Source organism: Podarcis cretensis (assembly GCF_951804945.1).
Source record: "Podarcis cretensis genome assembly, chromosome: 14".
Lineage (NCBI taxonomy): Eukaryota > Metazoa > Chordata > Lepidosauria > Squamata > Lacertidae > Podarcis > Podarcis cretensis.
The window spans coordinates 37,348,827-37,362,855 of NC_137183.1; the positions used below are offsets into that span (position 1 = coordinate 37,348,827).

Below are 14,029 nucleotides of genomic sequence, written 5' to 3' on the forward strand. Positions count from 1 at the left end.
GAAGCCCAGCACCCAGCCCAGATTTGTGAAGGGTGTTTTCCGGGACTGCCAACCAGTTAAAATAACAATGTTGCTTGATAAAGTCTGTTCAGTTTAAATGCATTTTCATGGTGTCAGACTCTCACAATATAGGTAGCTTTCTGCAAAACTGAAGAAAGTGTACAATAACATGCACAAGCTACTCTTCATCTCCAGAAGAAAAGGCCATTCTCTCTCTCTCTCTCTCTCTCTCTCTCTCTCTCTCTCTCTCTCTCTCTTCATTCCAACAAAATGCCAGAACCAACTCAATATCCCCTTGACTTGCAGCCCCACTGATCAAAATGAGCCCCTGCTAGCTGACCAACAATAGCTCTAATTCATCAACCTACCATTTATACTGATTACTGCTGACAGTCCTAGTATTTCCCACACAATTCTTCCGCTGGAAATCAAAGATCTGGCTCCATCGGACATGTGTCTAATGAGAAGGAAAAGAGGCCCTGCCAAGCTGGAAAAGGACCTAAGAAGCTGCCTTGTGCCAAGTCAGACCAACGGAGGAATAATAGGAGAGATTTGATTTGGTTCACATTCAAATGTGAACCTACCTAATTTGCACTTTGTGAAACATCATGCAAACCAAAACACAACCATCCTTCAAAATTCAAACTTTTCAAAATTTCGCAGTACTGTTCTCCAGCCAAGCAGTGTGCACAAAAAGGCATAAAGCACAAAGATGCACACATCGGTGAGGGGGAAAAACATACAAAAATGCCTTATATTAGAGAAAATTGCTCTACAAATATGTGCTTTTTAGGCAAAATTGCATACAAACACGTGTCTACTAGGACAAAATTTGCACTAAAATACTGGTGAGTTTTCATGAGGACTTTTAAAGAAATCAATCAATCACAAACCAATGTGGAAACATGGAGAACTAAATGTAAGACTGGGAAAAGGAAAAGCAGAGAGAAACAAAAACTGAGATTTGTCCATCCCTATCTACTCCAGATGCCACAGAGGACTCAGGAATGTGTCTTTCCCATCATCTCTACCTCATCCTTTTCAATAGTGATTCCATTGCACTTGAGACCTTCTTCAGCAGGCATGGGGGAACCTCTGGCCCTCCATATATTGCTGAACTACTGCTCCATTCAGTGCCAGCAAGCATGGTGAAGGGCCAGGATGATGGAGCTGTAGTTTAGCAAAATCTGAGAGCCAGAGGTTCTCCACACCAGTTCAACTGCCTAAGCATGTGTTCTGCCATTGAGCTACGTGCTCCCGGAATACAGTACTGGTCTCATGAGGTGGCTACTGCAGCTCCTCCGCCTTCAGTTGTTGCTAAGCCCTAGGATGGATTAAAACATCCCATACGATGATGTTAGTTCTCACACTACAAGGGTGGTGTTTGCTTCTTCGCTGCCTCTGATCCCACAGATGTTAACATGCTGGCAATTACCTTTGCTGCTCATCAGCCAACGACTCAGACCTCTGAGATGTTGTGTCCCTTAGATCAATATAGACCGTTGGCGGCTCTGGAAAACGTTGCAGTTCAATTGGAGGAAGGCTTTGGCCGTTCGTCCATGATGCCAGGGTGGGTACATCTCTTGGGAATACAAATCATTGTGTCAGTGGATTATCCACCATGACAAAGTAAGGCACAGAATAGATTTTCTTAAAAGAATTTCTAAACATAACAAGAAGTCTGTTGTATAATGTTCTAGAAAAGAAAGCATCTCCTATTGAATTTTGTCCGTGACAGGCATGTCTACACTACAAATTTAAACCAATTGCAAAATGGTTTAGTTGACATTGCTCCTACACAAGGACTGCCAGAAACTGCAGTACTTTGCAGAGGCTAAGAAGAAGAAAATTCTTAATTTTAAGAGGTCTTATTGGGAGCAGGAGATGCTATGACAATTAAACCAGCCTTACATCCTTGGCCCAGTCCTGGAAACTACCCTTTCTTTTGTTGGAACTCTTTATCATAAGCATTGACGTCATGTGTGTACAAAACTGAATTCTGAAAGGCTTGAGGACCTACCTCCCATCTCCCTGGCACTCACTGAAGTTGGGAAACTTGGCAAGGCACCTCCTGCGGTGTGAGAAAAATGCCCTTGACTGCTTGAGGCATAGCTCTTCTAGCTTTCCCATGAGCCTTGTTTGTGACTGAGCCCTGACAGCTTCTGAAGGTGAAATAAAGAAGAGAAACACTCAGTCCAGCTGCCAGAAAGAATTTCAATGTTAGCATCGTTATGATTTCCCCAAAGGACATGAATGGGAGGGATGGTAAAGTGAGTGATGTCGTTATTCAAGAAAACTAGAAATTAAATCAGGCTTCCCAAAAGTGAAGTGCCAGACCACCAAGAGAGGTGCACATGAAAGCCTGGCTGCGGGGCGAGGGGTGGGGGACAATGCACAGGGAGGTTGGAATCTATTGCAATCAGTTGGTTCTCTGGCAGAACCTCAAGTCTGGGGGAATGCAAAAGGCTGTAAAGAGCAATGCAAGATGTAGATGGGGGAGATACAAGTGTGCAGAAGCAGTATAAATCCATTACTCAAGTTGGAGGGGCTTTGGGGATGAAGGGAAAGCTGCAGTCTGACAGATGGTAGCTCCTATGGCCTGGGGCATTTTGGAGGTAGAGGGAGTGGCCTTTGTCAGTTGGTGGGCCACTTTTCTCTAAGGTTTTTCAGGGTACTCCAAGCCCTCTGGGGCACATGCCTGCTTCCCAGATTTTCTAGGAGCTATACAAGGTCCTGAAGGTATACAAGTATACCTGAAGGTGCATCTCCACCCCCATCGTTCAACCCAGACACTAAGGTCCAGCAGTGAGGGCCTTCTAGGGGTTCCCTCACTGTGAGATGCGAAGTTACAAGGAACCAGGCAGAGGGCCTTTTCGGTAGTGGTACCCGCCCTGTGGAACACCCTCCCATCAGATGTCAAAGAAATAAACAACTATATGATATTTAGAAGACATCTGAAGGCAGCCCTGTTTAGGGAAGTTTTCAATGACTGATGTTTTAAGGTATTTTTAATCTTTTGTTGGAAGCCACCCAGAGTGGCTGGGGAAACCCATCCAGATGGGCGGGGTAGCAATAAATTATTATTATTATTATTATTATTATTATTATTATTATTATTCAGGTCAAACCCCAGTCTTCAATATGATGCTGTCAGGCCAGGTAGCCAACACCACTCCACTGCTCTCTGTCATTTTTCCTCAGACCCAGTTCTTTTGCATCCTTGCATACTCCTCACTTCACTACAATCTGTCTTTTAGGATTTTGTCCCCCTGCTCTTGCCCTTTGGACTCCCATAACTTTCCTAGTGTTGATGGAGAATTCTAAGAAACCAAAACATCAATGCAGTTTTCAAAGGTTCCGTCTGCCATCTTGAGTCCAATTGGCTTCCAACTGTATCCAAACATAGAAAAAAACACCTGCTCCTTGATCTTGGGAATCACCATGCCAAATTTGACTATAGTATCTTAAGAGGTGCCCAAATGCAGGTACAATGATCAACTTTCCAGTAATGAACTGTACCCAATTAAGTTCTTCTCAGAGCATATTCATTCAAAATAATGAAAATTTGTCGTGCTTCAAAAGCCCTATAAAATTGATCCAGTCAGATCTCTAGCAAAATCTGACCCTTCCTCACCAGCTCATTGGACAAGGAGGAAGAGATGGAGGAAAGAAAGGGCATGTCGGGGAAAGAGAGAGAGAGAGAGAGCGCACACGCAAAATGGTGACTCTATCCATCACTGGTGGAAATTACACCACCAGGGAATGTGGCCATGGACAGAACAGAGGTTCTCTAGCCCTGCTGTAGACAGGCTGCAATCCCTGGTATAGTTTCCTGGAAGTGATTTCATTAAAACAAGTGGACTTGTTTCTGAGTAAACCTGCACAACGGAGTAAAAAGCCTCTAGCCTGCTGACCAAACTTGGCCCGGCAAGCCATCTTGGGGGTAATCATGCCCAACTGTGGGTCAACTAAGGGGAAGGCTTCAAAGGAACAATCAGGAGCTTAAAGTGACCTCTTGGTTGTTCCTTTGCTGGAACAAGGCACATTCCCACTGCCCATCTACAGATTTGGTCTGGCAGAGTGGAGAAATAAGGATCTAGCCCACTGGCCAGGAAACTGGAGAGGATAGGACTCAAATCTGGCATAACTTTTGAACTCAATTTTGCAATCTGACTTCAGCTCTCATGGATGCACATTCACCATGGTTCACTGAAGAAAAAGCGGTTTCCACTGTACAATTTCTATCGCCACTTTGCTTCTCCAGGTCCTGTAGTACCTTGTCTAGATTCCACTTCTCAATGTCCTGAAAGGAGAACAGTTTGCAGTTGAATGGGGCCACCATAAAGTTTAAGTTTGAAAGGCTGTTAGCTTTATCCTAATTTCTTCTAATAATACATTCTTGCGTGCAATTCTGATGTATACACACATTTTTGCAAGCAATTTCCCTTAATATAATACATTTTTGTTGTTATTTTCCGTGATGCAGTTCAATGCACACTTTATACCAGTATATTCATTTTTATACACTTTGATTGGCTGGAGAATTGCACTGCAAAATTTGGAAAATTTATTATTTCAAAGGATGGCTGTGGTTCCATTTGTGTATTATTTGGGAGGGTGTGAATTGTGAGATAATCAGCTGCCTACAACTAACATGCTTAGGTCTAATTAACACATGAAGGGCTTAAAACCATAGAGTATGCTGTTCTGCCAGGCTTAGCTATGTTCACTTCCCCTCACTCTGGGAAGAACTAGGTATTCAGACCTATTGTTCTCCTCCAGGCTACTTGATGTATAGATGATCCAGGTTGCTCCAGCTCAGACCACATGGCTCTCACTCTTGAGTTCCTATACCAATCATTTAGAAACTTTCACCACTCTGTAACTAAGCTACGTTTTACCACCTGTACAACTTTTTCTGAATGCTCTGTGGAAAAGCACATTAATCTGTCCTTCTGAATAAATAATTTTTAACTTACTAAAGGTGTGGTCTTTCCCTATGCTGGGAGAAGAGGGGAGTATTTTGCAAATCACTTGGAAGGGCATATTATAAGGTCTAATAGCCTATATTTCCAAGCCTTAATTTGTTGCAGGTTTTAAATGTCTGCTGGGGTTCCTTCACCAAAGAGTACTGGCCCCAAACTTGGATCTTGGCACACTAGCAGAGGAAGAGGGGGGCAGGGGGAGCGCACCGCCCCCATCAGTGTGATCCCGGTGAGGTTCCATTGCGGCTGCCCCCCCCCCCCCCGCCTGCACTGGGTGCCCCAGCGCACCACACCCCTGCGGGCAGCGCATCACGCCCCCGGGGTGCCTGCCAGCCCCGCCCCCACCTGCTCTCTGCCCCTGGTGCCGGAGCCTGAAGCTCTGCCACTGTCTTGGCATCCAGGAATTCTCCTTTCTATGTGTAATTTTTTCCTTGAACCAACACGAATTTCACAAGTTCACCTCTGAACACAAATTGAATTTCTCCCCATCCCTACCGAAAACAGCACTGCCAATTGTTGAATTGTAGTTAAGCAAAGAGGGAATGGACTGATGGACTACACACTCTTTCTCCCATCCCCTTCTTTGGAGGACAAATTGTCCCTAGAGGATTCAACTGCATTTAATTGTTACATTGGTAGTGGTGTTAATCGTACTTAGGACTAAGTAACCCAGGTTCCCACATAACCCAGGATCTGAAACCTGCCTACCTGCTCCCTTTAGATGGCTGATTCCCCTGCCAGGCTTAACTGCAGACAACGGTTAAATTGAAAGTGCCATTTATGGCAGCTGAGAGTTAATCATGGCTCTTTCATAATAGACAATCTGAAGCCGGAATCTAAACATGGTTTCAGCTCTTCTCTAAAGCAATGAGCAGTGTTATGGCTGATTCAATTGCATTTTTGTATTGTAACTTTTAAAACAGAAGGAAAAGGCACTTTCTGATTGTCCTGCGGAAAAGATAAAGTCCTATTCATCTGAACTAGGCTGCCAGGCTGCTCAATGGGGCGTCAGCTATGTTTCTGTATATTTGTTCTCAAATCACATGTGGAAAAAGGTAATAGGAACAGCATGTTTTTCATAATATGAACTCTTACGAGTGTGATGTTGTTGCTGTTATTTTTTTTTCCACACTAGAGCTGTGGATCTCTGTTATAATCTGACAGTTTCAGGGCAGACCATAATAGCATTTGCTATATCATTCTGAAGACGACACAAGACTGCCAATTACAACTCACTAGCATCACAGTTACAACAAACATGTAAATTCAATCCTTTCATTCTGATCCAAACAGTCTCAGTGCTGAAAGCTAATGCAGTTTCCATTGTAATAATCCCCTTTGTCTGTCAGGCCATCTCAAAAGAGCTCTCTTCACTGTTTCCTGGATGATAAACCTCAAAGGAGTGAAGGAGCTCTGATTAGCGCTTCTCTAACAGGGCAGATTTTGCTTTTGGCAGTCGCCAGATCCTTCGATTTAATTTGTAATGTAAGACTGGAGCTAACTAACCGTGGTTTGGCAAAGACGAGAAAGATTTACTGGCTGAAACAAGCGTTGTCTCTCCTGGGAGAGAGTAGGAGATGGAGAAAGTAGGACAACAGAAACCGCATTGGATCCCAGAACTTTGTCAGAGGAGATGAACAAATACAGCTAGTGCAATCCTGTATGTTTACTCAGAAGCAAGGGTGGGCAAAACCCACCCACATTCCCTCCTGGGCAACCATCTAGGGGCCACATGCCAATGGTGAAGGGTCAGAGGCAAAAGTGGGGAGAACAATGGATGTAAGCTTTACCTTTGTACAGTAGACTAGTTTCTAAACACAGTCACACAACCCTCTTGATCCTCCATCCAGACAAGCCAGTGTCATTATCAAAGTCCAGTATGAAGCAGGATTGGTAAGGAGCATGGCTGCAGAGGGGGGGGGCTGAGGGGCTGCATTTGGCCCCTTGGCCTAAGCTTCCCCAACTGTGAAATCCAATTACACAGTTATTGTATATGGCAGCCTTCCCCAATCTGGTGTTCTTCCAAGTGCTCCTGACAGCAGGCCCAATGGGCAGGGATGATGGGAGATGTTGTCCAAAATATATGCAGGAAACTAGGTTGGGGAACACTGTCAAATGCTGAAATACATCAGTACAGTGGCTAAGTTTATGAGCTCTGAGACGGATGCTCCCCAGTTCAAATCTCACTTCAGCCATAGATTTGCTAGGGCTAGAGCAGAGATGGGGGCATCAGTGGCCTTTCAGATGCTGTTGTATTCCAGTTCCCATGGGCTATGCTGGCTGGGAATGATGAGTGCCTGAGTCCATCAACCTCTGGAGGACAAACGGTTCCCCTTTCCAAGGCAATAGCTACGAATACAGTGGCACGAAGTGGGGGGACTCCTGAGGTAACAGGATGGACGCACCACTATCTGGAAAACTAGTATAACAAGGAGCAGGTAGGGCTAGATCCTTTCTCCCTAATGTGGTTGGGTTTTCTTTTACTGGCACAGGGTTGGGGCTTTATTGGCAGGGATGCATTTGATAATGGCACTCCTTGACTGGTGAAATGAATGAAGAAATCCAAGAAGGTGGCTAAATTAGACTTCCAGCGGTGGCAGAAATCTTGCCACTTTCACAGTTAGCATAAAATACGCACAATGCTTTAAAAAAAAAATTCAGAACAAATTACCTAAGATTTATTTCTTCAGCGTATAAAATCTCAAGAGGAAGTCTTACGAGAGAAATTAGACTTTCTTGGGGGGGGTGATAAAAACGTTAAGCGTAAGGCATGTATAATGCAACAGTTCCAAAACTATGGCCTTCCTAGGTTGGGTTTCACAAGAAAACGAACACCACAAAAACCTCAAAGTAAGTAGCCTACAAGTAGGCAACACAGCACCTTTGGGCCAGGAATAGGTCATCCCCCTCCCCCCCTGCAGATAGCTGAAGGTAATTCAAGAAGCAGGCTAACTTTGCACTCTCTTCAAGAATAACCCCTTTTACACAAGAGAAGCAGCTTGTTGCCAGACTCGCATAGCAGGGCTAGAGGATTGTCTCTGTGACATGGTTTTATTAGTTGCTTTCTTTTTAGGGGACTAAAATAAATTATCTCCTCCAATGTTTCCTTCTGACACTGTCACATCAGATTTGCAGTTGGTAACACCAGCATCGTAATCAGGCTACCTTATTTTAGTGTCTGCTCTTGGTTAGGGATGCTTGAGGAATTTAATTCCATTTGCAGACCTCCCTTGCAACTCTCAAAGTAATGAGTGTATCAGAACCTAATTACCATTTGGATTTCACAGATCTCCAGATTTTGCTCTCCTCAAAACCACCAAAATGTGTTTAAATGTTCATCTCAGGATAAAATTCATTTATAAATGCAAACATTAATATGCAATGCATATTTAAATACAATTTTGTCATAAAACATGCATTGAAATATGTACTTAAATTTAAAATTTAAAATTTAAAAAGATCTCTGTGGATTAAAAAATTAATGATCACAGATTAATACAGAAATAGGATGGAATGGGTTTAAGAACGAGCACATCTGAAATTGACTAACAGACTGAGCTGTGCATCCCTACTCTTGGTACTGGCCTTGTCAGTTGGCCAGAGCTGATGGACTTTGGAAGGAATTAAGCCACAGCTAGGATTGTGAGAAGGCATTGATTTCCATTCTGACCCGTGTTCATCGCATGCAACACTGTTACCATTCTGCTGCATTTCTGCTTCGAATGAAAACTATGTTGTTTGGCTTGCTCTCCGTTGTAGTGCAATGTGGCATAATTAATTACATTATTCCACACCATTCATTTCAATACAAAGCAGACACAATGCAAATGGTGATGGTTGTGGGGAGATATCAATTAAATATCATTTGCAAACTGGAAAACAACAACAGTGGATAATATTGATTTCTGTACATAGGACAAATAAGCAAACAATGACAATTTCCACTCCCATGTCTGGTTCCATTGGGATTCTCTGACATCCTTAGCCAAACAGGCAACAAGGCAATCATTGTCACCTGTACTGAGCATTTTTTTCTGTCCCAATAGACACACTAGAAAGACTTGAAGGACCCCTTTAATAGAAAAACAATAATGTGATGAGTGTGCTCACAACAATGAGTCTCTCATACCACCTTGAGCTCTCTTAAAAACAAATGCAAATTCCTACCCTTTATCTACCAGTAAAATTAACATTCAGCCTAACAAGATCAGATAATATTCTGCATGCTTAGACCTTCAACTTCCACAGACAATAAAGAACAGAGAATACAGAGAGGCTGTTCTGAAGAATAGAGACCCATATTATTATGTGTACCTTGAAGGCAAACAGCATCAGCTCTTGGGGGTGTTCAGCTGAAATAGCTCCTGGCTCCTGTTCTGCAATTTCTAAATTGTTGTTATTGTTTTTTGGTTGGGGATGACCTAGTTCTCCAGAAGAGGGTCCCAATGCCGCCTTGGAGAGAATTTTAGTTTCTATTAGTTTCCTTCGTTCTTTTTCACTGGCGTTTAGCATCAAAAAAGGTGACACTTCCACAAATGCTAACGTATTAGGTGAAGAGCTCAGTCTCCCCTTATTTTCCCTGATATCTCGTTCTTGGTCTCCAGGGACCCCTGAGATTCCCTCTCCTGGTTTATTCTCATTTATAGAGAACACTGAAGGAGCAATGGCCTCTTGGTTTGACTTTTCTTCAGTCACAAGACCAAATCCGTCCCTGTCTAGTAACACATGTCCCCTAGGACTCTTGTCTTTCTGAAAAGTGGAATCTTCTCCATCTTCATTCCAGGTCTCTCTTGGATGTCTCATAAACTCAAATGTTTTCTATAAGTGCAAGAAAGATACCAGTTACACCTTGGTAAACAATACTAAGTATGTGAAGAACAGGTATTCAAAATTATAAAGACCGAATGAGCAACTTGTGAATTCAAACATGGTGGCTTGTGAGAATTACTTGTTGGGTCCAGCCAATGATAACCATTAAAAACCAGAAAAATGTAGCTCAGTGGTAGAGCATCTGCCTTGCATGCAGACTCAATCCCCAGCATCTCCAAGTAAGGCTAGGAGAGAAATACTGGCCAACTCTTCCCTACTGGTAATACTCAGTTAGATAAACCAATGATCTGTCTCTGTATAAGGTAGCTTTCTATGGTCCTGTTTGTCATTGTGGTGGGGACTGCTGAGAGACCAGCTTCCTGTGTGTGTGTACACACACACAGTCATTTTTAGCTGCCATTTCAGATGGCTACAGCAGAGGAAGTGATGCAAAGAAGGGTCCACCTCATCAGCTTTGATGAGAGACCAGCTCCACTTCTCAGTTCCTTTCATGCTGGTCATTATATAAGAGCTTTGTTACTGGTGCCTTTGTGCCTTCTTTATCCCAGAAGACGTCTCTTTTGGATATGAATTGATTTTATGTATATGCTGCTGTTGTTTTCATATTGTCAGGGGCTCAGGAGCAGAGGCACAGGGAAGAGAGGAGATGGAGAGCGAAGGGGAAGAATCCGAGGGGAGCGTAGAAGAGGACAGTGGACCGAGGGATTCCATGAGCCTCTCCAGCGAATCGGAAGATTCACAGAAGGGGGCGCCAGTGGCCAGGGGTAGGGGGTTCCCAAGGGGAACGCCCCAGGAGCAAGGGGGCAGCAGGGACTCCCAGAGCAGTAGCTGGAAATCAGGACCAGCTTCCGCACCAGAGCAGAGTGGGGGGGAAGAGTCCCAAGGATCGGGGCCAGTGCATTCCCCACCAGGGAGAGAAGATAAGGCAGGGCTGACCACGCCTCCATCAGAAAGTCGGACAACGGAGGAGAGGTCAGATCCGGCCAGTGTCCCGGAAGAGGGAAGCAGTGACCGAAGTAGTGTAACGGTTAGGAGAAAGGTCACTGGGCTGGCGCGAGAGGCAAGTTCAAGTGTACAGGAGCGCGGGACAGCAGAGAATGAGGATTGGGAACCGGGTCCTAAAGCCCGCCGGAGGGAGGGGGAGGAGCTAAGCGACTCAGCGTCGGAAGAGTCCAGAAAGGGCAATGCCCCAGCGGGCAGGAGGACCCAGAGGAGGAGAGAGCAGCGTAAAAGGTGGAGCAGGGCTAGGATCTTAAACTGGTGTCATAGGGGAGGAGACTCAGACGGGACTTCGCCGATCTAGGGTTTAAGACGTAGGGCTGCACGCTGTGGCTTTGAAATGGAAACTGAACTTCAATAAAGACTTTTGTTCATTACTACAGCCTAGCGTTGGTCCTCTGTGAGCTGGGACCTAGAGGCAGCTCTGACACATATTTATATGTATTTTGTAAAAAAAAAAAAGAGGAAGTTTTTATTTATGCAATACTTGTAACTATACTTGCAAGTGTTTGATATATGTTCTATACCATAAATCACTTCAGGATGTCTCATGGGGAGTAATTCATAAATGAAATAAACAAATAAATATTGTTGGTCTTAATACAGGCATTACCCTACTGGAACCCAGTGATGATAGGTAGGACCAATGACCTGCAAGTGTGCTTCTTCTGGAGGAAGGTCTTCTAGTTCCTCCGAGAAGTCAGGAACCAGGTTGGATTGATCACGCTGGAAGATGAAAAGCTCCCCATCATCTTCATTGCAATCAGACTATCAAACAGAGAAAAGAAACTGGGTGACATTCATTCCAAGGCAGAAAAGATGGGAAAGGAAGTAAGTGTGAATACTCAACTACACTCACTGCTGGGCATCTCACACTAGCTGCACTACATAAAGTTGTGAACTTCAAGCACACTTTATTGGAAGTAAATAATGTCAAAATTTATGCAACTGAAAATATGGAACAATACAATGGAACTGAACAGAGTTCATGATAAATACTGCAGTGTACTCCATAGGATTAACAATAGATTAATTATGTGTATGTAAAAAAAATATCCCACAATTATCAAGATACAATTTAAGTTATCACAACATGTCATAGGCAAAAAAGCTGTTTTTTCAGGGTTTATAAAATCAACTCCTTAAATTTTGACTCTACGTAGGCAAGATATTTTGAGCTGAAGACTGTCTTCCTGCAAATTTTGCTAGTATTTGTATCTTGGATGGCTAATACAGATGGTTTGAGATTGAAAGAACAGAAAATGGGGAATGGCACTTACCACTAAGGTGTCAGAATCCATTGAAGGAATCTGATCTTTCACTGCAGACAGGATGGCTCCCCATTGGAAAGGAGCTGTTGGAAGGTTAGGACCCCCCTCTTTTTCCTTGTTTTGATCCTCTGATGCCATTTGAAGTGATCCTATGTGACCTACTCAGCTGAATTTCAGATGCTGGTACTAAAGAAAGAGCAGAGTAGAATAAACACAGGGTAGGAATGTCTACATCGAGGATGGATAATGTGTGGCCCTTCAGATGTTATTGAACTACAACGTCTATCACACCTAACAATCATTCACACTAGCTGAGGTGGATTGGGGACAACATCTAGAGGGCCAGAGGTCTACAACAGGAGTGGGGAACCTTTGGCCCTCCAGATGTTGCTAAAGTACAACTCCCATTGGCCCCAGCAAGCATGAACAATTGTTAGGAATGATGAAATACTGGTATTCTGGGCTAGCACCACAGCATAGTGATGTAGTCTGTTGTTTGGACTGTACCACCTAAACAGCCATTAAGAACAGGAGGTGATCCAGTCGCAGGGACGAAATCATGAGGCTATCTCCTTGTGTTAAACTTTACTGACCTGGTAATGCGTTCAAAATGTTTTGGACTACAACTCGCATCAGCCAGCATGGCTGCCCTATATGGCCTTTATGGAACCTTGAAAAAGCAGTTGTTGCAGCTCCACCTACTTATATATTTATACTTAGAATAAAACACACAATAGTTTATTATTATCATAAGCTGCCTTGGAGATATGTTGCCTGAAAAAAGGCAAGACAAAATGTATATTAAATAAACAGATACATATATTATAAATTGAAATTTATTGGAAGGCAAAAGGAATGCCCACTAAACATTTGTGGCACATTTGATGCCCTTTTTATGTTTGCGGCACAGAATTAAGCTGAGGGAGAAAATCTTGCATATAGCATTGCTATATATTTAGGCCAGGAATATATATTTTTGGTAAGCATGGATGATGCTGTACATAATATTTATTTAAATGTTTGTGTTAACTATCAGAGTGACATATATTTTCCTTTTCTACTTTTTACCTCCTGAAAAATATTTGCACATATTTGCAGTCCTAACCATGTCTACACAGAAGTATGTCACAGTGAATTCTGTGGGGCTTACTCCCAAGGAAGTGGGTTTACGACTGCAGCCTTACCTGGGAGTAAGTCCCACTGATATCAAGGAGGATTTCTTCTTAACAGGACTGCGGATTTATTTCCTTAATATTTGTATAATTTTATATTTTCAATTTAAAAATGGAAAGTTTGACGAGCGCGCGATGAAGCTGACAGCAGGAAAACTAAGCATGGGATTGGTGGAGAGGCAAGATGGAGGCTAGTAACCATGGCGACGTTGCATCGCTTGGCCACGCCCCTCAGGGCGGCGGGTACCGCTTTTTTCCGTTTCCATAGCAACCGGACGCCGATCTTCGCTCGCGACCTACCCGGCGACTTCCCTGTCCCGCACACCGGTTGCGGACAAACCACCAAGACATTTCCCAACCGCCTTTCATTGTATCTCAGTCCCTAGCAAGCGACCTACCCGAGAGCTGTCATGAACGTCCCTTCTCTATTCAAACGGCGTGCGCTTCCCGGTTGTTCGCCCCGCCCCTGATTCCCCGCCCATTTCTGGAGTCCTGACAGGCTAATATAAACTAACATTTTTGGGGCTTAGCCATTACTGCCTCTCTTAGAAACTTATCGCAACAAGAAATATGCAATAAGAATATGGGGAAAACACAGACAGCGGTGTCAAGCTCATTCCTATCATTCCTTTCCGTTCCGCTCGCTGCTTTTTCCGTTTTCTTTGCCCTGCCAGGACCTATTCCTGTATTGGTTGATCCGTTCGGAAGGCGCGGCGAAGGAGTATTGCGGGTGGGGAGCGCGACAGTCTTAGCTTTTCATTGGCTGGCTGAG

The 14,029-nt window shown here is 43.8% G+C and overlaps 1 protein-coding gene across 5 annotated transcripts in view; it reads right to left on the reverse strand.

The window, feature by feature from the left end:
- DNAAF8 (dynein axonemal assembly factor 8) overlaps positions 1-13,750 on the reverse strand; it is a 92,243-nt gene extending 78,493 nt beyond the window's left edge. For 4 of the 5 annotated variants that reach the window (XM_079952476.1, XM_079952475.1, XM_079952474.1 and 1 more), the window contains exons 1-7: positions 13,656-13,750; positions 12,095-12,271; positions 11,466-11,582; positions 9,300-9,803; positions 4,201-4,303; positions 2,021-2,162; positions 1,436-1,582 (exon numbers count right to left, since the gene is read on the reverse strand). In XM_079952476.1, coding sequence (XP_079808602.1) covers positions 1,436-1,582; positions 2,021-2,162; positions 4,201-4,303; positions 9,300-9,803; positions 11,466-11,582; positions 12,095-12,223 — 1,142 coding nt within the window. In that variant the 5' untranslated portion in view covers positions 12,224-12,271; positions 13,656-13,750. Of the gene's footprint in view, positions 1-1,435; positions 1,583-2,020; positions 2,163-4,200; positions 4,304-9,299; positions 9,804-11,465; positions 11,583-12,094; positions 12,272-13,269; positions 13,457-13,655 lie in introns of those variants that run through there. The other variant, XM_079952473.1, reaches the window with a different exon arrangement.
- Between the last annotated feature and the right edge of the window lie 279 nt (positions 13,751-14,029).